At 34.6% G+C, this 22,157-nt stretch overlaps 1 protein-coding gene and 1 long non-coding RNA gene across 3 annotated transcripts; both read left to right on the plus strand.

Moving 5' to 3' along the window:
* The first annotated feature begins 610 nt into the window (after positions 1-610).
* LOC105134378 (uncharacterized) lies at positions 611-3,800 on the plus strand. Of its 2 annotated transcripts, none has more exons than XR_843975.1 (3): positions 611-1,009; positions 2,477-2,563; positions 3,048-3,800. It is a non-coding gene; the product is annotated as an uncharacterized LOC105134378 (long non-coding RNA). The 2 variants fall into 2 exon arrangements; XR_843974.1 differs by lacking the exon at positions 611-1,009 and adding an exon at positions 2,227-2,377.
* Positions 3,801-4,895: 1,095 nt separating this feature from the next.
* LOC105134387 (exocyst complex component SEC10-like) lies at positions 4,896-18,747 on the plus strand. The gene is made up of 25 exons (XM_011038782.1): positions 4,896-5,057; positions 5,534-5,629; positions 5,740-5,991; positions 6,073-6,147; positions 6,713-6,814; positions 6,897-6,947; positions 7,024-7,129; positions 7,890-8,009; positions 9,152-9,243; positions 9,721-9,889; positions 9,970-10,046; positions 10,172-10,270; positions 10,372-10,462; positions 11,281-11,366; positions 11,451-11,624; positions 12,366-12,419; positions 12,500-12,628; positions 12,769-12,861; positions 12,967-13,113; positions 13,373-13,470; positions 14,578-14,662; positions 16,793-16,851; positions 17,532-17,630; positions 17,714-17,797; positions 18,228-18,747. Exons 2-25 carry the CDS (start codon positions 5,534-5,536, stop codon positions 18,304-18,306), a joined length of 2,517 nt encoding a protein of 838 aa, XP_011037084.1. The 5' UTR covers positions 4,896-5,057; the 3' UTR covers positions 18,307-18,747.
* Positions 18,748-22,157: the final 3,410 nt, after the last annotated feature.

The raw sequence follows: 22,157 nt of genomic DNA on the forward strand, positions 1-22,157 counted from the left end.
TCGGATTGATTATTATATCCTTATATTTTCAATGAACGTCAAATTATATTACATAACTTCAGTGAATTAAATAATCTTAATTATAATCATAACAAGATTCTTAAGAAAATTAATCATAATTAGATCTTTTTTTATATTTCTGATAACATGAGAAAAAAATCTGGTCATCAATTTTCGAAACAGTATGACTATATGTTTTGTATCTTGAAAAGATTACTTTCAAATCATATGACATATATTTTTCTAGTTCTGTAAATAAAATACCTTACAAAATTTAATTTAAATTTATATAATAAAATATCTTATTAATACACGGATATATACATGAGCTGGCATATAATATTCGACTCTAAGAAAATTAAAACCGGAATTAAAAAAGAAAAAAACTAGAAAAGGAAGTGTTTTTCCAGGGTGAAAGTCTATCAAGACACCGTTTCATACCGTGGTCCAATTGTATTTCTGAAATTGTTTGATTTTTAATAATTTCAAGGTTAAAAATAATTTTTTTAAAATAAAATAAAATATTATTTTAATATATATTTTTGAAAAAATCTATCTCGCTCCAAACTCTAATAAGCAATAAGTGGTAACAGTGATTCCAATAAATCCTGCCTTATTTCTTACGATCTATTGCTTCTCTTTCCTATTCCCGACCCTAACCTTTTTTCCTGAATTCAATTCACGGGAAGAAAAAGAAAAGAAACGAAAAGAAAATTACAGAATCGAAGATCATATGATGATACCAAGCTTGGAAAGGGAAACCCTAAAGGTAAATACTAGTCCAGTTAACAAAGACGAAGAAACAGAGATGACACTGGATTGCAAAACCCCAACCGGGCTGAGACATAAAATACCAGAGACGACATGGGATTGCAAGACCCCGACTGGGGAGGAACACAAAATACCTATCCTGAAAACTTGCCCCCCGGCTCCAGGTCCAAGGTGGCTTCTGGATTCTCTCTCGGAGAAAAAGAAGGCGTCGAAGATGAACTCTGTTGCCGAGCCAAAGGTAATAATGTTACAACCTTTTAAGGCATCCAATTCCCAAGAGAAATAGCGGGTCTCCGATGCGCGCTGAGGGTTATGTTAGAGCATCTCCAATGGAGAAGCCAAACAAAATGCTAAAATGCCTTTTCTCTTCCACAAATTCTATTTCTACATATCTCTTTAAAGAGCCAAAACCAACAAAGTGGGACCTCTAAAAAAATAGACCAATTAAATGTAGACATGTGGAAAAAAAAATAATATTATACAATATTAAGAAATAATAAAACACTTATTTTTTTCACTCCAATATAAATGGCTCTTCAAATGGCTTTTTTTCATTGGAATAGATATGGTAAGATAAGCTATATTTAAACTATTCAAAATGCTATTTTATCAATTTAGCTTTTCAAAATAGCATTTTGGATTGGAGATGCTCTTAGAACTTTGAAGAGTCCAGTTAGAGAAAATTAGAATATTGCAACATTCTTTTCGGAAAGATAGATACAGGGTATGATTTTTCTGGGGTTGCTAGTAGAAGGTCATGAAACTTATGCTGATTAAAAGGACAGGATTGATAGGTTTTGGAATATCACAACGAGGTAGTAATTATGCTTTGAGACATGGTCAACAGCGTAATTAGAAACTGGATTATAATCTTAATTTGGATCTTTTCTTTTCTTTTTTTAACGTAATGTTGTTGTTTTAATCAGCATCTTTATTAAATTATTTTTATAACCACAAGAAATTAAGAAGATTGGTAGAAGTTCTGGGCACACAAAACTTTGCCTGCTATGCTGTGCATATGCGTGTGTAAAAGTGGAACCCAGTTATCACTGGTATTTCTTTTGATTAGTATAATCTTCTGGGAAAGTTTGTTTTCATTTTATGAAAAACTTTTGGGGAAGCTGTTACGTGGCATTTTCCATTTTCTTTCCGAGAATCACCATCATCCAGCCCTCTTCCCTTCAAGTTGATGCCTAGTTTGGCTTGTATTAGATGTCTGGAAATTATTTGTTAATGTTCTCATCTTCTCGGAGGAGCACTGACAAGTGACAATCCATTTTTTTTTTTAATTATTAATCTCCAGGATATCTCAATTAATTTTATAAATTTTAAAATTAATTACTAATTAATCTAATGACCATCAATATTAACAATAATAAGATTTAAATTTGAGATTACAGATAAAACAAACATTTTCATCCTAAATTTTTATAACTAGAATACCTAGGTTGACAACCCAGTTTCTTAAATTGCTGGTTTAGCCCCTGACAAAATAACCGTCGATGTTTTATACTTTATGGCACCTGCAAACATTAGAAGTTTATAGAGGAGGCATGAAGATGCAGCTGGTAATTCTATTGCCTGTGCGGTTATATTTAACGACCAGGTTGATTCTTCCTCCTTTTGATTTTGTGGTGACAATGGAGGATCATAAAATGACAATAAATCGGAATTTCAGTGCTTTTTTTATTAATATTTTCTGTAGAAAATGATTACTGAGTCCAGCATTGTTTCATCTGTCTGGACTATGAAGTTCAATTGAATCGAGGTGTGTGGAGTATGACCAGTCGAGGTACTGTTTTCTTTTCACGAGATTCAAGAGATCCAGTGTTATAAAGTTAGATGGGATTTGCCTTGTGTTTTAAAATTGTGTTGAAAATATTAAATTAATATTTTTTTAAATATTTTGATATATTATTTTTTTAAAATAAAAAATAAATATGAAAAATATTTTAATAAATTTTCATGTAAAAAATACTTTTAAAAAATATTATACAATTATAAATAAATTACAAATGATTAGAAAGGCAAACTTGTCAACTTCAAGCTTCATTCATGCTGGGTTTTATTTTAAATGGAGATTGATCCGGTTTAAATCCAATGATTTTTTGTTTTTATATTTATCTAAAATGATATTCTTTTTTATATTAGAAATCAAAATAATTTTGTTTTATTTTAAATTGACCGGATAAACTTACAACCAAACCGAGTTTAATAACAGATTGAGTCTAATAACGATGAGCAAAAGTGTAGCAGCGAAGACCTATAGAATGCAGAAATCATCACCAGGTATGAAGAACATACAGGGGCAGACAAGATATAGGAGTTGTTTGCAGATTTCATCCATGCTATCAGATGACTAACATGGTTGACTTCTTGTTTGTCAGGGGTTCTGCACAGTGATTTGAACCTCTTCTTGTGTGGGTGAATTTAAACCATTGAAGAGCTGCTTCAGCTTTGCTCTTGAATTTAGAATGCCTCTGCATTTCCAAGGAGCAGCGGCTAGAGTTTTTAGCCACTTGATTGTGTTTCATGAATCTGATGAGCTAGCTGTGTTTTTATTGGTGGAGCTTATTTCTAAAGCTTCAGTAATCCTGTGTAGCTCCACCTCCTTTGAGTTAATTTTTCCAGTGGGGCTTGGAAAAATACCGATGAATTTTCCAGCACCATTATGAATACCTCTCGTGAAGTCCGCAGCATGAGGCTTTCCGATAGATAATCCGTCCACGTTCTCCTTCAGGCTGTTGGCACTTGGAAGTGACCAAACCAAACTCCATACAATCAGAACAAGGGAATCTTGCTTTCTTGCTTTGATATATTAATCTGATTTCTCATGGAACCATCGAAACAAGGGAGCTTGAAACTTATTATGCAAGCTGGAAAGGTGCGATAATTCATGGAACAACTCCGTGCAATTAATCTTTTCGGTGCTTCAACTTTTCAACGCTTGATCTCGCATGAAGAAGCAGCGGGAATCATTTCCATATCTCCCATCACACACGCACACAGTAGTGTTACACATGGCTGTAAGACTTTTTTTTTTTTTTTAAGATTAACGTGGGTGTTCGGGCCAGCTTGCGCGCACCACAACTAATCCCACGGGCCCTGAAGTTAACGACCATGTAAGCTTCCAGTGGCCATCATATGAGCAACTAAGGACTCGAACCTGAGACCACAGAGGGAGCAAACCCTTTAGTCCCAAGTCTTTACCACTTGGCCACCACTTAGATGGTTACATGACTGTAAGACTTGATCTTGGATGTAGTTGATTGAATCTCGAGCAGTAGTTTAACAGGTAAATTTTTAAATTTATTTTTTAATAATTAGGTTTTCTTGAAATTATTAAAAAATTATATAATAATTAATTTTAAAATTCATAAAACTAATAGAAAAGCATACAAATTGGTTTAGACATTTATATTAATAAAATAAAAACTTAATCATAGATAAAATCTTGCCTAATTTTTTTTAAAATTAAAATAATAATATATATTTTCTTAAAATTAAAATAATAATATATATTTTCTTAAAATTAAAATAATAATATATATTTTCTTAAAAAATTAATAAGAGTTCAGTTTGAGTAGATGAATCAGTTTTTTTAAATTTTTTTCAATCTAGACTGGTCGAAGCTGTAGATTAATAAGGTTTTAAATATTCAAAATAATTTTATTTTATATTTAAAACAAAAGAGAAATGTATTCATCTTCTGTAATTAAAAAAAGAATATACGGCACCAGTAAAATAACAAATCATTATTCTATGGAGATAATTGGGATATTAATTTATCAAAACAACATTTTCGTTCGCTTTTTTGACCCCTCCCCTGCCTTGCTTTCTAAAGCATGTAAACAAACACAGCAAGTAAAAGCAAGGAAAAAAAAAAAAATCAGCTTTGAATTCTGTCTGAAAGAGTAGTAGTATTGTGTTAAAGTACTTATTTTATTTAGAATTATATTAAAAAATAATTTTTATCTTTTTAAATTTATTTTTAATATCAATAAAAAAATTAATTTATAACCTCCCATCCTAATTCCCCAATCTACCCCTACCCATCATCACGATTGCCTCTGAGAACACCGCCAGGGGCAAAAGCGTAACTATATTAAATACAAAAATAATTTCATTGTAGTTTTCGTTGATGAACAGTCTGTTTTCTTGTCTCTCCCTCTTTGTTTCTCATCAAAAACTCGATCTACCGAACCAAATCTTTGAAATTAAGACCCAAATCCTGTTTCTGGAAATCGTCTCTGCGTTCCGCTCCTTCTCATTCAATCACTAACGAGGTAATCGTTTTACCAGTTCTAATTCATGATCTGTAAACTGCACGCGCCTTGGTTTTCATTGAATTTTCTCAGATTTAATGGAGGAGTGTTACAGTGATCTTGTGATACTTTTGATCGATTGAGTATTTTTTAATGGATTTATCTGTGATTAATTTCTGGATAGGAAGCCGGATTTGTTTTCCTTTTTGTTTGGTTGATGAGAAAATTGAAGAAAACGAGAGATAAATTTAGATTAAATTCTGTACTTTTTTTGTTATTTAGGTTTATCTGAAATGAAATTTCCAGCTTAGAACTTACTCAAAACAAAAATCAGCTCGCTTAAGATAAATCTTTCTGGCATACTTAGTATTTTGCTCCTCATTTGATGATTATGATGTTTTGGTTAGGTTTCTGAAAAATCGACACCATAACTATCAATATCCTTGAATTCTTAACTTATGGTGATGATTAACGATAATATGGATAATGAGAAACAGATGAAACAGAGCAGAGATGGAATCTGGAGTGATAGAAATTCAAAATCTTCATCAGTTGCCTCCGTTCCCCTCATTCTCGATATAGATGATTTTAAGGTAAGGAATAGATAGTGGAGTTTTTACGTGGAAAATTTGGTATCGTACCTCATTTAGGATCAATTTTTTTTACTTAATGATAAAATTTATATTCCAAATTCATTTTGTAGGGTGATTTTTCATTTGATGCGTTATTTGGCAACCTGGTAAATGATTTGCTCCCATCTTTCCAAGATGAAGAAGCAGATTCAGCTGAAGGTAATATAGGTGGGAGTGATATGTTAGCAAATGGGGATGTGAGAGCCCCATCTGACGCAGCAAAATTGGCGCAAGGGTTGTCTTCTCCCTTATTTCCTGAAGTGGATAGTCTTTTGTCTTTGTTTAGGGATTCTTGTACGGAGTTGATAGACCTCCGAAAACAGGTAGATTGTTGGGAGCATGTGATGAAATTTCTGAGGTCATAATTTTTTTTTTTCTGCTGACATTTTGTTTTTGGATTGAAGATTGATGGAAGGCTCTACAATCTCAAGAAGGAGGTTTCTGTCCAAGATTCTAAGCACCGTAAAACACTTGCTGAGGTGAGTTTTTGGGTGTCTGGGTGCATGTGTTTTGAATCATTGTAAAAACTATACTGGAGAAGAGGTATCAATAAATAAATAAAAAACTGATTTTTATTTCAAAGTAAACTGCAAAAGCTTCTTTATTTTTTATCCTAGATTAGATGTCTACAGCAGATATTCGTGCACGTGCGTGCATGTGTATGGAAGTAAATTCCATTTCCTTTAGGTCGGTGATATTATATAGTAATTACTTGCCATTTGATTTTTAGTGGTTAATGTTATATATTGATTAGATTAAAAGTAAAGCAGAATAGAAGTTGGACAATCGAAAGAATGCATTCTTTTTGAAATAAAAAGAAATAGAAAGAAAAGTAAAGTTGAGAGGTTTAGGCAATATGTAGAATCCAGAAAATTGAGAATGAAAGGTGTGTGGTTTCTTTCATTTTTGGCAAGAGGTTTTTAGGTCTCAAGGGGAATATGGTTGGTTTGGCTCCTCTAAGATAAAATCATTTTGTTCCTCTTTGTTCTGTTTCCAAGATCCATCTAACATAGTTAGCATTTGCTATTTATTTTATCTTTTCAGCTTGAACAGGGTGTAGATGGCTTGTTTGATAGTTTTGCTAGGCTTGACTCGCGTATTTCAAGTGTTGGACAGACTGCTGCCAAAATAGGAGACCATTTGCAGGTAAAATTTTTCCCATGCTCGATTATAATTTGCTAAGCATTCAGTCTATATTTATTTCACGCTTTTATTATGATCTTATCAGAGTGCAGATGCTCAAAGGGAAACAGCTAGTCAAACAATAGAACTCATAAAGGTACTGTCTGTCAACTTATTTTTATGCATTCCTTAGCTCAAAATGCATTAACACCTTGTTTACATAATTTTTGCAGTATTTGATGGAATTCAATGGCAGCCCAGGTGACCTAATGGAACTTTCACCTCTGTTTTCAGATGACAGCCGTGTTGCTGAGGCTGCTTCAATTGCACAGAAATTACGTAAGATGACATTATGTTCTTTCAAAGCTTTGAAATTGCATAATTCTACAACCTCAAGTTCTTGTTATGCTGCATGAGCCTTTTGGACTAACTTAATTGTTTTTCTATATCAGTCATGCATTCTTCTTCTTGTTTTTTCTTTGAGACAGTAACGAGTACCCTTGCAGCTTAGCTGTAGCTTTCCATCTCCTTTAATTAGTCTTCTGTACTTCAGTCCTAATCCTAACTTTATACATTGAATCATTAGATCCACTGCCGCTCCCTCCCTCCCCTCTTATCTGTGATAATATCTTCTTGTTTTAGTACATACTTCTAAACTCATCCAATACTATTGTCACACCAGATTAAATGATATCCTTTTAATCCGACTTGATTGCTAGTAGTTTTAGTCATCTATATTGTCATTTGGATTTTCATTGAAATCTTCTCTTAAAGCATTCCAGGTATTTTGGTTGGATCTATTCTGATGAAATACAAAATTTTTAGTAGATTTGGAATGTTGGAGCTTTTCCATAAATTAAGGAAAATCAATTTGACCCATTCTTTTGGATAATAGTAAGGCATTAGAGTGCTGAATTCACAGTGAAATTTGTTTTAAACTTTGTGATTTATTTAAATAAGCACAAGTAGAAAAAACAAACAAATAATTTGTGAATTGTGAAATTCTTCAATATCAAACAATCTTTTTAAAGATTTATGCAATGACTCTTGTTTGCTTTTCACAGCCATGTGAGTTTTTTGTTACTTTTGTGTTTTTTAGGGTCATTTGCTGAGGAAGATCTTGGAAGACAAGGCTTATCCGTACCATCTGTTATGGGAAATGCAACTGCAAGTAGAGGATTAGAAGTTGCAGTTGCTAATCTTCAGGATTACTGCAATGGTATGGGTTCAGCATATTGTTCTTTTTGATTATTGATATTACTGCCACAGGAAGTTCATATATGGTGCATCAAACAATACAATGATTTAGTGGGTAGTGAAAAATAGTAACAAACTAGGTCCAAATAACAAACGGTATGGTTTAATAATTATTAATAGTTATACCATATATGCTCAAACATCATCAGGTTTGAAGAAAAGGACTAGCTTGTGGTATCATGAGAAAGAATTTACAAATACCCATTTCCATATGGCCTAATCTCCTATTATTTGTGTTATTTTCCATCATAATGAAGAATCTTGGAGTGACTTCTTTCTGCATAGCCTTGTAGCTTGGGATATGTTTCAAAGATTGTTTGCAATTTAGCAATGAGTCTTGTGCGATCCTGAGGACAGTAGAAGAAGCAGTGTTGGATTCTTCTGGGGGGTTTTATGGAGAAAATTCTTAGTTCTTTATGGAGATATGCTGTGTGTGCATTTTGATGGAGAGGAGTGAAGAGTTCTTCTATCATCACTTCACAGAGAGTCGATTGTTGTGGAATATAGGATAGTCTTCTGGGCTTTGAATTCTCATGTCAGCAGGATTCTTTAGGGGCACTTCCCAATAAATGGATTGGGGTGCTATGTTATTTTGATTTAGATGGTTGCCTACTTGCCTTTTCAAAAGATGTTTCTTTCTACAATTTTTACCATGCAATTCCTTTCTTCTAATAATACTTTCTCCTTTTACCCTAAAAAAACTCATTTCCATATTGGCAAAGCAGGAAGAAAAGCTATGCAGATCATGATGCTTCGAAGAAAAATCATTACTGGCTTTTACGCATCTCCTTTGAATCCAAATTTTGAATGTTGGGTTTCAAAGGATATTTTGATAAAAGCAATTATCACCATGCATTCGTTGTCTGGAGATTTCCTTGTTCAGAATTCTGAGAATATTGTGATCCTGTTGTATCTTTTAGTCATTAAAGCCATGTGGTCATGGAAGGTCGTAGCCCATCCCTCATGCCCATTCCCCTCCCAAAATAAAAAAAAAATAAAAAAAATAAGTGAATTGTAAAGGTGTTCATGATTGGTGGATTTGTTTCTTTTGTTTATCATAACGTTGCAGTGATGATTTTTTTCCTCTTAATATTTTTCATGCAGAACTGGAGAATAGATTGTTGGCTCGGTTTGATGCAGCATCACAGAAAAGAGAATTATCGACCATGGCAGAATGTGCTAAAATTTTATCTCAGGTGAATTTTTTATAACATGTGACTGGAAAGGATACTTTTGTTGCCGAACACCTTGACTGGGGATTGACTGAACATGTCTTCATTATACTGGGTGTGGGGGGTTCCTATTGTTTCACCATATGGGGTTGAACTGACTGATTAGACATAATCTTTCCGACTTTCCTCTTTGAACTGAAGTCTTCAAGTCCAAATTATATCAGAATAAGTGATGATTGGAAAATAAGCAGAAAAGTCCTCCAGACTTGCAGGGATTGGTCCAGAATGCCAACAAATTTGCTATTCCTTTCTGCCCTTTTTGGTGAAAAAACAGGAGGGAGATTGTTTAAGCCTTAAATTTTAGTTATTTTTGTTTCCTTTTGATTCCTTTTCATCCGTGTTTGAAATAAGATGGATCTTCCATTTATAAGGGGATCTTGCAAATCTGTTGAAATGTTTTCTTTTTCCTGTATATTTCTTGGGTTTCCTTTTGCATTACAGTTCAACAGGGGCACAAGTGCCATGCAACATTATGTGGCAACACGTCCAATGTTCATTGATGTGGAAGTCATGAATGCAGACACTAGATTGGTTCTTGGTGATCAGGGTTCTCATGCTAGTCCAAGCAATGTTGCTCGTGGACTTTCTTCCTTGTTCAAAGAAATCACAGGTTTGGAAAATAACCATTTATCTCAAGCAAGGATCACATTCTTCCAAAGATTGTTAAAAATCTTCAATTCTCTCCTGCAGACACTGTCCGTAAAGAAGCTGCTACTATTATGGCAGTATTCCCTTCTCCTAATGATGTCATGTCAATTTTAGTTCAGGTAGCTGGGCAGGATTTGTTTTTTACCATACCTCATATTTTATGCCGTCTTATTCAAATTGCACAAGGTATATGATATTTTTTTGTTGTGAATTCATATTTTTGATGTTTTCCATACACGTGCAGAGAGTTTTAGAGCAGCGAGTTACAGCTCTTTTGGATAAATTGTTAGTGAAACCATCTCTTGTGAATTTACCTCCCATGGAAGAAGGTGGTCTTTTATTTGTATGTAGAATTGCTTGGTCCAAACTGTTTATAGTTCCTTAGTTTCAGTCTGAAGCAACAATCAGATCTTAACTTTTTTTGTGTTTGACTTGAGGCTTCAGTATCTTAGAATGCTAGCAGTGGCATATGAGAAGACTCAGGAACTGGCTAGAGATTTACGAGCCATGGGATGTGGTGACTTAGATGTTGAGGGTAATTAATTAACTATCTTGATTCTTGGTAATTTTGTGAATATTAAATGTGTAATCATCAGCAATATGGAAGTGTGGAACATCATCAATTGATGAAGAAAGATGAACTGGGCCTGTCTTTCTCTATATTTTAATATTGTGGAAAGCTAATGATGTCATGTTGCAAGGGGTAGGCTTTTCTCTATGTGATCCCAGGTAATACCAGGGCTGCAGGGTAGTGGGATCATTCCTACCACCCCATCCTCCACACTCCTGCTCAACCAAAATGAAAAAAGAAATAGAAAAACAGAGATAATCATGTTGGATGATTCCTGGTGACTTATTCCTAGTTGTTTGGGAGCTAAGTTGTTGATTCTGTCTCTGATTACTTCAAATATATCGATATTCTATAATAACTTCAACTAGCATTACCTTCTACAATCATAGTATTAGCTCTTCCAAGTGGTGTATGACAAATACTGGAAATTTTACTCTTTTTTGCCTTCTATTGTAGAATACGAGTTTGAATGGTGTAGAAATGAATTAAAATAAATTTTCGAGCTTCTATGAAAAGTCTGGGCATAGTTCAATGAACTTGTGGATTTCTTCAATTCAGAAAATTTCTCTTTTCTTGGTAGCAGAGATTGCCACTGAGATTTGATGTATTTAAATATGTTACTGCAAATCATAGTTGACAATGTGACTGATTTCCCGAATAAAAGTGTTAACATGACTTTGATAAATGTGTATATCAACCAATATTTGTAACATTTGTCCAACATCTTGCAGAATTTTTCCTCTTTTATTTCTGTGTCTTAGTGGCTTTCTTTGTTGATACAGGCCTCACAGAGTCTCTATTCTCTTCCCACAAGGATGACTATCCTGAACATGAGCAGGCCTCTCTTAGACAGCTATATCAAGCAAAGGTTTATGTGATTTTTTTTTAATATATATCAAATTTCCAGAACACATTTTTCTTTTGAGACAATAGACTGTACCATGATATGCAGATGGAAGAACTGCGTGCTGAGAGCCAGCATCTTTCTGAATCAACTGGGACTATTGGGCGCTCAAAAGGGGCTTCTGTAGCATCTTCCCACCAGCAGATATCTGTAACAGTTGTGACAGAATTTGTGCGGTGGAATGAGGAAGCAATATCAAGATGTGCTTTGTTTTCATCTCTGGTAATAGTCAATTCTGCGATCAAATATACCTTGTCTCATACTCTTTTTCAGTTATCTAAAGGGTAATTAAGCAGTAACTATCTCTATTTTTGAATGATTAAATGTTCCTTTCTGGTCAAGTCATCTGGGAATCCTGTGCCCTCGTCCGAAATTCTCTTTCTTTCAGATAACCTTTTTCTTTCTTTCCTCCAGTAAAGTAAGGTTAACAAGCATTCATGAAATTGTAGCTACATTGGAAGATGCATAGATTTGCACGAGGCTACTTTGATTATTTGTCCTGGCACATAGATAAGATTGTCAAATTGTCCTTTGTTTTATATTCTAGTGGACATGTGATTAAAATGTATATTTGCAGATGACATTTGAAATAGTCTCTTTTGGATGCTTGGAATTGTCTTTACCACCTTCAGTTGTGGATTGTCTTGGCCTTCTTGTTGGTGTTAAGGCTTCCATCCACTTATAGTTTGATATGGTTTATGTTATCCGGCCCCATGTCTAAGACAATGAATCAAATGGCATCAAATAACACATAATCAAAAGAATGGATGGTTAGAATTTAGAAGAATTATACATGTTTTAAGCAGAATGTTGAGTTAGAAAAAATGAAATGAAATGAGGAATAGCCATTTTGGGTCTGATGGAACTTTTATTTCTATTCTTCTCTTATTTTTCTTTGTTTATAAAAGCTACAAATATTTCACTGGTATTTTATTGATTGATTCCAAACATGCTTTTCTGCAGCCTGCTACGCTTGCAGCCAATGTGAAAGCAGTGTTCACTTGCTTGCTAGATCAAGTAAGTTGCTTACGAAATCCAGTTCTTTGTTAATCTATGCCATGGTTATCTCAGATTTTAATTTCAGCAATAAAATGTAGGTAGGGCAATATATAACAGAAGGTCTTGAACGGGCTAGAGACGGCCTCACTGAAGCTGCAGCTCTAAGGGAACGGTTTGTGCTGGGAACGAGTGTTAGTAGAAGGGTTGCTGCTGCAGCTGCCTCTGCTGTAAGTACCTGATCATATACCTTTGCTTGCTCTATCATTACCCCTTCTTTATGAGATATACCTATCATGTAGTTTCATATAAAGGTGATGTACATGTACTCAGAATAGTGTGCTTAAGTGAGATTGATGTTGAGATGCAGGCAGAAGCTGCTGCTGCTGCTGGTGAGAGCAGTTTCAGATCTTTCATGGTTGCTGTACAACGTTGTGGAAGTAGTGTGGCTATAGTGCAGCAAGTATGTTGGATTGCATTGACACTACTTAACTTTTTGTTAAATTGGCTAAAAGGAGAATCCTGTGATATATAGAGAACTTAAAATGGCTTCAACTTTCATCTTCAGTATTTTGCAAATTCCATATCTCGCCTCTTACTACCTGTGGATGGCGCACATGCTGCTTCATGCGAAGAAATGGCAACAGCCATGTCCAGTGCAGAGGCTGCAGCTTATAAGGGGCTTCAACAATGCATTGAAACTGTTATGGCTGAGGTTTGTTCTTGACCCCTAGTCTTTTACTTTAGCAATGCATGGATTCTGATGGAAACTTGCAGGTCTTTAATTCTTAGCCATTTTTATTGTTGCATTAATGCTTCATCTTATTTTCTCTAGTCATATTTTTGTATCCAGAGGGAAATGCCCTCGATCTATTCATGAATATGCTTTCATCATCCCATGTCTTGCTAATATGTTCCCTGCTCATTTTTTAATTTCTCATTAGTATAGTTTTCTTTGGGGAACTCCTACACAGGTAGAGCGATTGCTATCAGCTGAACAAAAGGCAACAGATTATCGGTCACCTGATGATGGAATGGCTCCTGATCATCGTCCAACAAATGCTTGCACAAGGTAAATTCAGCTCGATATACTTGGGACATGCGTTTTGAACTAAAAGCATGTTTGTTGGGTTTCTGAGAAATAAGTGATACGAAGTCAATCCATTTTATTTTTTGGATTCTTAGAAATTTATTCATTGTGTTTTCTTGTCACACTTGGTGAGTGGGGGTTTCTCTTTGACAACACAAAGTGCCTACTATTTTAATTCCCCAAGGTCCCAAGCCTCAAACCAAGTTCAGTCATACACCTACTAATAGTATGAATCTATGAGTATTTGTTTTTGAGGTAGCTTTTGTAGTTGTGGTTTTAAAAAAAATAAGTTTTTAAAAAATGTGGTTAAGAGTCTATTTAGGAGTGGTTGCGGTTGCTTTTCAAAGTGCTTTTCGTGCTGAAATGTATCAAAATGATGTTTTTTCATTTTAAAAAATTATTTTTGAGATTAGCGCATTAAAACGATCTAAAACATACAAAAGAAATTAATTTTTAGCAAAAAAAAAAAATGATTTTTTTGGGAACGTGGTTTGCATGGCATTCCCAAATGGTGTCTGAGTGCGATTAGTTGGATTTAGATACGTGTTTGGTAAAAATTGTGATTGAGGTTTATGTGTAGCAAGAAACATATATAAAATGTTTGGTAGTTGTGTCTGGAAGTGTGGTTGTTGTTGTTTTTGAAAGTGTTTTTAACTTGGAAATGCATGAAAATATTTTTTAAAAATTATTTTTGATATAAGCACATCAAAATGATTTAAAAACACAAGAAAATATTAATTTGAAGTAAAAAAATTTAAATTTTTTTCAAAAGTGCTTTTGAAATGTAAAAACAAATAGGATTTTACGATCAGTTAAAAAAACATGTAAAAACTGCTTCATAAAAACTGCATTTTAAACTTAATTTTTTAGTGGGCCTTGCAGTGTAAAACGCAATTTGGTTTGTTATCAAACACTTTACTGTGTTGCATCGCAAATGCAAAAGTAGTTGCAAAACAAACGCAACCTATGACAGTCGAATCAATTCATTTCTTTTCTGTCATGTTTGTGCTTCAAATAGCATATATCTAATCAAAAGAATACATTATTTCAGTCATTATTAATAGTAGCTGCTTTATTTCTCTTGACCAGGGTTGTGGCGTATCTTTCACGTGTGCTCGAGGCTGCATTCACTGCATTGGAAGGTCTTAACAAGCAAGCATTCCTGACTGAATTGGTTAGTATATCTCTGGGATTCTTTTGACTCTTCTGTTTGCAATTGTTTGTCCAGTTTGCCCTTCACTTATCAGTAATGACTGCTCATGCATCTGCAAATAAAGGAGTTTTATGTGCACTGTTGAAGAAAGAATGGCATGTGTGCTTTTAGGTTGTCTTTTTATTATTTCAGACACAAGTGTCTTGGTGCATTGGAGGGGATATTGCTTTAACAAGACTGTTTTGACCATTCCATTTACTATTATTGCTTCAATGATTTTGTTCTCACTGGTCTTTGTTCTCTTCCTTTTTTGGTACATGTAACAATCATCATCTCTGAGCTGTAAGTGAAAATATGTGTACATTTATATCAAAATAAACCTTATATATATGGTGTAGGAGTTTCATTGTAACTAAAATCACAGTTTACAGTACATTGCTAAAGTGAAATTACCATTTTACCCTTGAGTGGGAAAAATGAGACTTTGTTATGAGGGTAGTTAGTTCTTTTCCTAAGGTCCAGTGGACATTAGAAGAGTTCCGGGCTAGTTAGTCTTTTTCAATTTTTTTGCACAATAGAAATATGTTCTTACCACTGAAGTCAACAAAATCTAGAACTATTGACCAAAGGTTATTTAGTCTTTTCAAAAACTTCAAAAATGTCAAAATACTTATTTACCCCCTGGGTAAAAATAAATAAAAAAGTTGGTGACCTAGAGGTTTTTTGGTTTTTCACTTATTAGGGTGCAATAAAAATGTTTTTACCCCCTAAAAAACAAAAATCAAGGCATGAATCTGGGGGCATTTATTTCCTTTCACAATGGTATTTTTGTAATTCTCGGGTTCATGGAGGGAATTTTGGTATTTATTATTTGGAAAAATATTTTTTTATTTGAAAAGGCTGTTGGAGCGTGATGAAGACGCACCAACGCATGGGTGGCGTACTCACTCTTTGGGTGGGATGTGCGATATCATATGTTGTCAAACATTTTTTTTTTTCGTGTCCTTAGAAGCTCCATCGTGTCCTCTTCCTTATGAAGCAGCGCTTGAAAGCTGATGGTGAGTGGTTTTTTGTGGGTGGTTGTTCTTTTCTTCTTTTGTCTCTCTTCCAGATAAGGTGCACGCTTGTCTTCTTTTCTTTAGATTTTTCAATTTCAGTCCCTATGTTTTTTATTGTTTATTTTTCTTCCTTGGTCCTTTTTATAAAAGTTTTTTACATTTTCAATGTAGTTCTTATTCTTTTAATTTCTGATTTTTTTTTCCCAGGTTTTTTTGTTAAAGTTTTGTTGGTTTTCAATTTTATTCTTCAATCAAAGTTTATGTTCTTTTTTTTTTTTTTTTTTCTTCTTTTTTTTTTTTTCAATTTAGCTCTCATTTTTTTTTTTTTCCTTTTGTTAATTTTTTTTTCTTTCAATTTAACTCTCCCATTTAAATTATTTTATTTTAACCCTCATTCTTTTAATCTTAATTTTTTGTGTGATTGATTTTTTTCAAGTTTTATCCTTCTACGTTTGATTTGTTGGGGAATTAGCTTCATAGTTTCTTCATTGTCGTGCTTTTGATCTAATGACATGGGTAACGAGTTTGGAAAGTTCATGCAGTCTGTCCGGGATCCTTTTTTCTCATTTTCTTTTATGATTTTATCATTCTAGTTTGAAAATTTTGCGAGTTTGAAAAATATATGACATATATGACCTGTGGCGAAGTGTGGTAGCTAGTTCAAACTATCAGGTGAACTCTTTCAGCTCTTTGAGGACACTGCTTTTGCATTCTCAAGATTATAACCAGTGCCATTTCTAACACATGACTCAACTGAAAAGCTTATCTCTGACACCATCATTCTTGGCATTTGGATCAAATTCGACCTCTTCCCTCCCATACTAGAAGCATTCCTGGAATATACCGTGACAAGGGAGATCATTATGATTTCCAGAAATATGATCTGCAACGCCTGCAATTTCACTTAATGCAGTGGTAAACTGACATAGTCTGTGTGCTCTTGCTTGGGGAAGGGAGGTAGCGTGGGATAGTGATTTACATGCAGACACTTTTTTTCTCTTTTCAGTTTATACATAACTGAAGGGAACATTTTAGTATTTTGAAGAAAGAATGCTTACGGAGAAACTTAACATGGACACATTTATTATATCAGGGAATTCGCTTGCACAAGGGGCTGCTTAATCATTGGCAGAAGTTCACTTTTAATCCCAGGTAATATGCCTTGCCCAGATGCTTCTTGCATGAAATTACCTGATGTTTATACTCAGTAGTTTGATGAAACTTTGGTTGGCATTTATAGTTATGGTTGGTGTTATTTGTAAAGAGAAGCATGTTTCAATTGGTGACTGCATGTGACAGGGTTGGAATTATTTGCAGTCCATTAAGAGTATGTGAGTTTCTTATCTAATAAAGAAATGTTGAGATCTTTGAAGAAAGCATTTTAACCTTTCATGACATATGATAACATCCGGAAAAGGGAAAACGCTGGATCTGGAATTTATGTTGTCTTTACTTGGTTTTGGAGCTTTCTCATGAGCATAGAAGTTGCTCATAATTCATGATTGGGTTTCCCCTGCATTTGAGGATTATGTTTTGGTGGTTGAGAGTTTGCAGTGACCCATGTTCTAGTGGGATTCCGGAAGTTGTGAGTGATTCTTCTAGATGACTATATGTGCTTTTTTGTGTGTGAATTTGCCAGTTCAATTACTTCAATAATTCAGTTTTGTTGATTCTCTTCCAAAGTTGATTAACCTATCTATTGCGTCAACTGTGCACTAATCTTGTGATTTCTGTTTGGATTTATCTCTTAGTTTCTGAGTTTGAATATTTGTTGTGTATGGCACCAACAAGTTATTTTGCGTAATTGTTCTATTTTTGGTTCTCCTCTGCAGTGGAGGATTGCGGCTGAAACGTGATATAACTGAGTATGGAGAATTTGTGCGTAGTTTTAATGCTCCTTCTGTTGATGAGAAGTTTGAGTTGTTGGGCATGTAAGTTGCAAGACATTGACAAGATTTCAGTACTGATATAGAATTCCTTATCTAATTTTACTGAGGGAAATTTTTGTCTCCAGAATGGCCAATGTCTTCATTGTTGCTCCTGAAAGCCTTTCCACTTTGTTTGAGGGTACCCCCAGTATACGCAAGGATGCACAAAGGTATCGTGTATATTTTTATAGAATTGACTTGAATTTGAATTGCTTTACAGTTACTACTGATAGTCTGATACGGTGGATACAATATTTAACACAACTGAAAGTAGGTTTTAATTTTAAACTAGTGGACTTGGCTACATAAATCTTTTCCTTTCTGTTCTTCATAAAGCAAAGAATTTGTCTCCTACACATACACTCTTTAGGACTGCATGGAACATCAAGTGTTTGTTATTTTAAAGAATTATGAATCCATGTCCCGCACAATGGATGTGGTTTAGAGATACCTCAAAATCTTTCTTGCTTCAGTCAAAACTCTAGGGTTAAAGTTCTTTGTCTTATTATTTAAGGATTTTCTTTATTGTGGATCCGCCCCCTCTTTCTGGTTTTTTATTTATTTCTCTGATGACTGAACTCTGATTACTTGCCAATTCAGGTTTATTCAGCTTAGAGAGGACTACAAGAGTGCTAAACTTGCATCAAGACTTAGTTCCTTGTGGACAAGCTCTAGTTGATAAAGCATCTGATGCATGTATTATTTTCCATATTTCTTGGATTTCTTGCATGAAATGGTGGATACTTCGCACGGAGCACTTTCTCTGGTGGGCAACAGTCACCTCTAACTGGATCGCTTGTGGCTCTGAGACCAAGTTGTTGAGCTGTTTGGAAATAAACTTTATTCCCCCGTCTATTCAGCTCAGCTTGGTCGGGAATCCGGTACAGTAGAGTTTTCTTTGAATTTTTTCTTTTCCATTTTGCTTGTATATTTTATGGACACAGTGTTGGTAAGATGCGGGACGATTTTTGTTTTCAACTGTCATTTTACATATTAGACTCACAGTTTTGCTCTGATGATTCAGAGAAGGATTATGCTGTCCGTTGTGTCCTTGTAAATGATTCTCTTAGGGATGAAAATGGCACTTTAGGGGTGATTTTTTTTTATTTTTTATCTCCAAGTCGTAAAACTCGTTATCTTGTTTTTTTGGAAAAATACAATGCATGGCTGTTTTTCAAGTTCTAAGTCAGTTTCGAGTTGATTTCTTTGTGTGTATAAAGATGAGATTTCTGAATTTGAGGTTTCAAGAGGAAATACAGAGGAGTAATGCCAAAAAAAAAAAAAAATGATGAAAGGAAAGAAGGTTCATGTTTTCATGTTACAACGTTCGAGGACTGAGGGTTGGACATCGCGTCATGCAATCGTTGGGTAGGGAGAAAACAAGGAAACAAACTAACACCCTATAGTATTTTATTCCATCTCGTTAAGCCTGCAAACCGGAGGTGTTTAATTATTAACTAGGACCAAAGGACGGCCATCACGTCGTGTAATTCGGCCTCAGCTTTTTGTAATGGTAGAATCTCAGGTTTCTATCTTTGTAACGTTCTCGGAGTATAGAGTGCTTGTTCGTTCCATTTCGAAGTTCCAAGTGGCTTCCATACAAGAAGACTGCCATAAACATTCACTGCAATTGCCAATTTTCAGCCTATGTTTTGTGCGTATGGAATGTCTTAACACAAGAAAGGCCACGATAGCCTGTAATGATGGAGGCGACACAAATGAAGGCCTCTAATTGTTTGCAAGCAAATCCTCTGCCTTCACTGCCTCGTTCATGAATGGCACACAAACGGAAGAAAAAAAGTGGAGGTAGCGATTGTGACACATGGCACTGCCTCTATGTGTGGTGATGAGGTGCGTCCATTTTTTGTAGTGTGATGCATACCTCCCACTATAAAGTGCTCCCTCTATCAGTTTATCTTACGACAAAGGATAGAAAGAGAGAGGGCATTGATTGATGAAGTACGTTTGGTGGGTGGTTAAGTTGCTTATGGACGGTTATCTTCTTTGATAGCAAAGGCATCTATCTATGTGAAACATTTCCTATGTGCCAATCTCATGACAAATTGACTTTTCCCTTCCCTCTATTGAAAAAGAAAATCAAAGATGTGCTAAGACCCCACAAACCACTGCTGTAGCACCGTGGTCAATCGATTGTATGCCATCGAAAACTCTTTTCAAGTCTCTATCTAATCTCCAAGTAACCAAACCAAGTATTATTGAGATCTAAAGTCTTGTTCAATCCGAATGCCTAACTAGATATACGTAGACTTTGAAGAGGCATTTCTGAGTATAAATGTTTGACCAAGCAAATGGGGACTCTACCAAAGCCCAAGAACATGCTCTACCTATATAGGATGGGATAACGAATGAGAAAGAAATATGAAGCAGCAAAACCCATCCTCCACCAAAGTCTCATACCAAGTGCTTCCCAACTATGTCAATATCACATAATAAATTGGAAAAGTGTAAAGAGGAAAAAAGAAGTGCCTATGCCGGTTTTTGTCATGGGTAGTGGTGGTGGACCAATTCTGAAAATGCTCTCTCTCTCTCTTCAATAGTACCATCATCACCACTTGAGTAACTCATACTTCTTCTTCTTCTTCTTTTTGACTAGTTTTTTTTCTCCATTATAAGTTTGAAGATTTTAAGGATCCATCGCTTGATGGATTTGGCCTTGCTGGTTCCACAACCATCTGGAAACTGAATAGGAGATTTGGGTTACTGAATTGGCAATGAAGGAGCTCCCGCCATATAAACCAGGAAGGCGCCGATCGAAGACATTGTGAAGATATTTTTGTTAATTTGGTAGTCTGTATGGGTTCTTTTACCATGCACGTACCTGTGCACGCAAAGATTTATATACAATTAAAGATATTATATTGAACCTCAAAAATTAATAATTAGATTTATATACCTGTACATATATATTTGCTTGACATCAATGTTTGGGGATCTGCGTGGACTTCTTTACTTGCGTATGGACGTGCTCACAAAAAGAAAAGAAAAGAAAGAAAAGGAGACATGTAATATAAAAGGCTACTCTCTCTATGTTGGGCTGTACAAAACATGTGAACTGATCTCTGGATAAATCGAGATTTAAAATTGTCGATTCAAATTAAGTTCTCATTTTAATAACGAAAAGGTTGATTAGCACTAACCCCTTTTCTTAATGAGAATTTCTCTCTCTAATCACGTGTCATCTTCTCTGATTCTTTAGGAACTAAAAGCCAACGAAATCGGAAAGGATGGGGAGAAAAAACTGTGTATGCAAACGAAAATAATCTTAGCAAAAGTGTTGGGAATAAACTATAGATTAATGGTCTTTTTGAATAATATTGCTGTATGCTAGTTTTGGTGGTGGGTTTGAGAAAATATAGTTTGTACCGTAGTTTTAAGATTTAGTTTGGTGACCGGCCTGGTCTAAAACCTAAGTTTTTAGTTTTAACTGGTCATCTACTCGATCGTTTTAAATTTTATTTATTTTTTTAAAATTAAAATGATATTATTTTTAAAAAAATAAAAGATTAATTGGTTCTTAACTGGGTCTTGCTAGGTTAACCAGGTTGCATGTCAACCGAGTTTTTTCTTCTCTCATTTTTTTCTTCAACCCGGCCTGGTTTCATCCCTAGATTGGTCGGGTCTCAGGTCAACCAGTCGGGTCGGGTCAGGTTTCAAAGCTCTGGTTTGGATTGTAGAGTGAATGTATTAAAATAATTTTAAAATAAAAAAATATTTTAAAATAAAAAATAAAATAATTTTAAATTTTTAAAAATGTTTTCAATTAAAAAAACAAAAACATGTTTATCATCTTTTTAAAATAACATATTTGTATACTAGTTTTGGTGGTGAAATTGAGAACATGTAGTTTGGACGGTCCAGTGAATATATCAAAATAATTTTAAAATATAAAAAAATATTTTAAAATAAAAATAAAAATAATTTTGATTTCAATTTTTTTTTTTTAAATTCTTTCAATTAAAAAAAAACACAAACATGTTTATCATCTTTTTCGTGTTATAGCCGAGCATTTTAAAACGTGTTCCACTACCATCAAGGAGTCAAATCATCTTCGTTTCAGAGGAGGGCTGGCTTGCTTCTTGCCACGACACCCAGCCCTAGATGGTAACGCTTGCTTTTATATTGACCTTTAAATTGACTTATTGAAAATCTGACTAATCTCAAGGAAATATCAAGCCCACTCGACGAGGATAAAAATATGGTTTGGTCAAAACAAATGCGTTATTATTAGTATTATTACCCATGAAGTCATAAGGACCCCACACGTTTGCAATTCAATGCCCTCGTGCCACCCACGTCTTTAGGATACAAAATGTTTCGTCCCTCCAATGGACGTCATTAGCCCCTCTCGTCGCATCGTCTGCCGTCACAAAAAAAATAAATATGCAAAGACTAATCCATGTGAGCAAGATTTTAACATTTTCCTTTTGCATTTTAGTGGCCTTTTTTCTGGTTTTACAGATACAAAATAATAAATAAATATATGAACCATTGAATTGATAGAATCCATCG

The sequence above is a fragment of the Populus euphratica genome, unplaced genomic scaffold (genome assembly GCF_000495115.2).
Source record: "Populus euphratica unplaced genomic scaffold, PopEup_1.0 scaffold2.1, whole genome shotgun sequence".
Lineage (NCBI taxonomy): Eukaryota > Viridiplantae > Streptophyta > Magnoliopsida > Malpighiales > Salicaceae > Populus > Populus euphratica.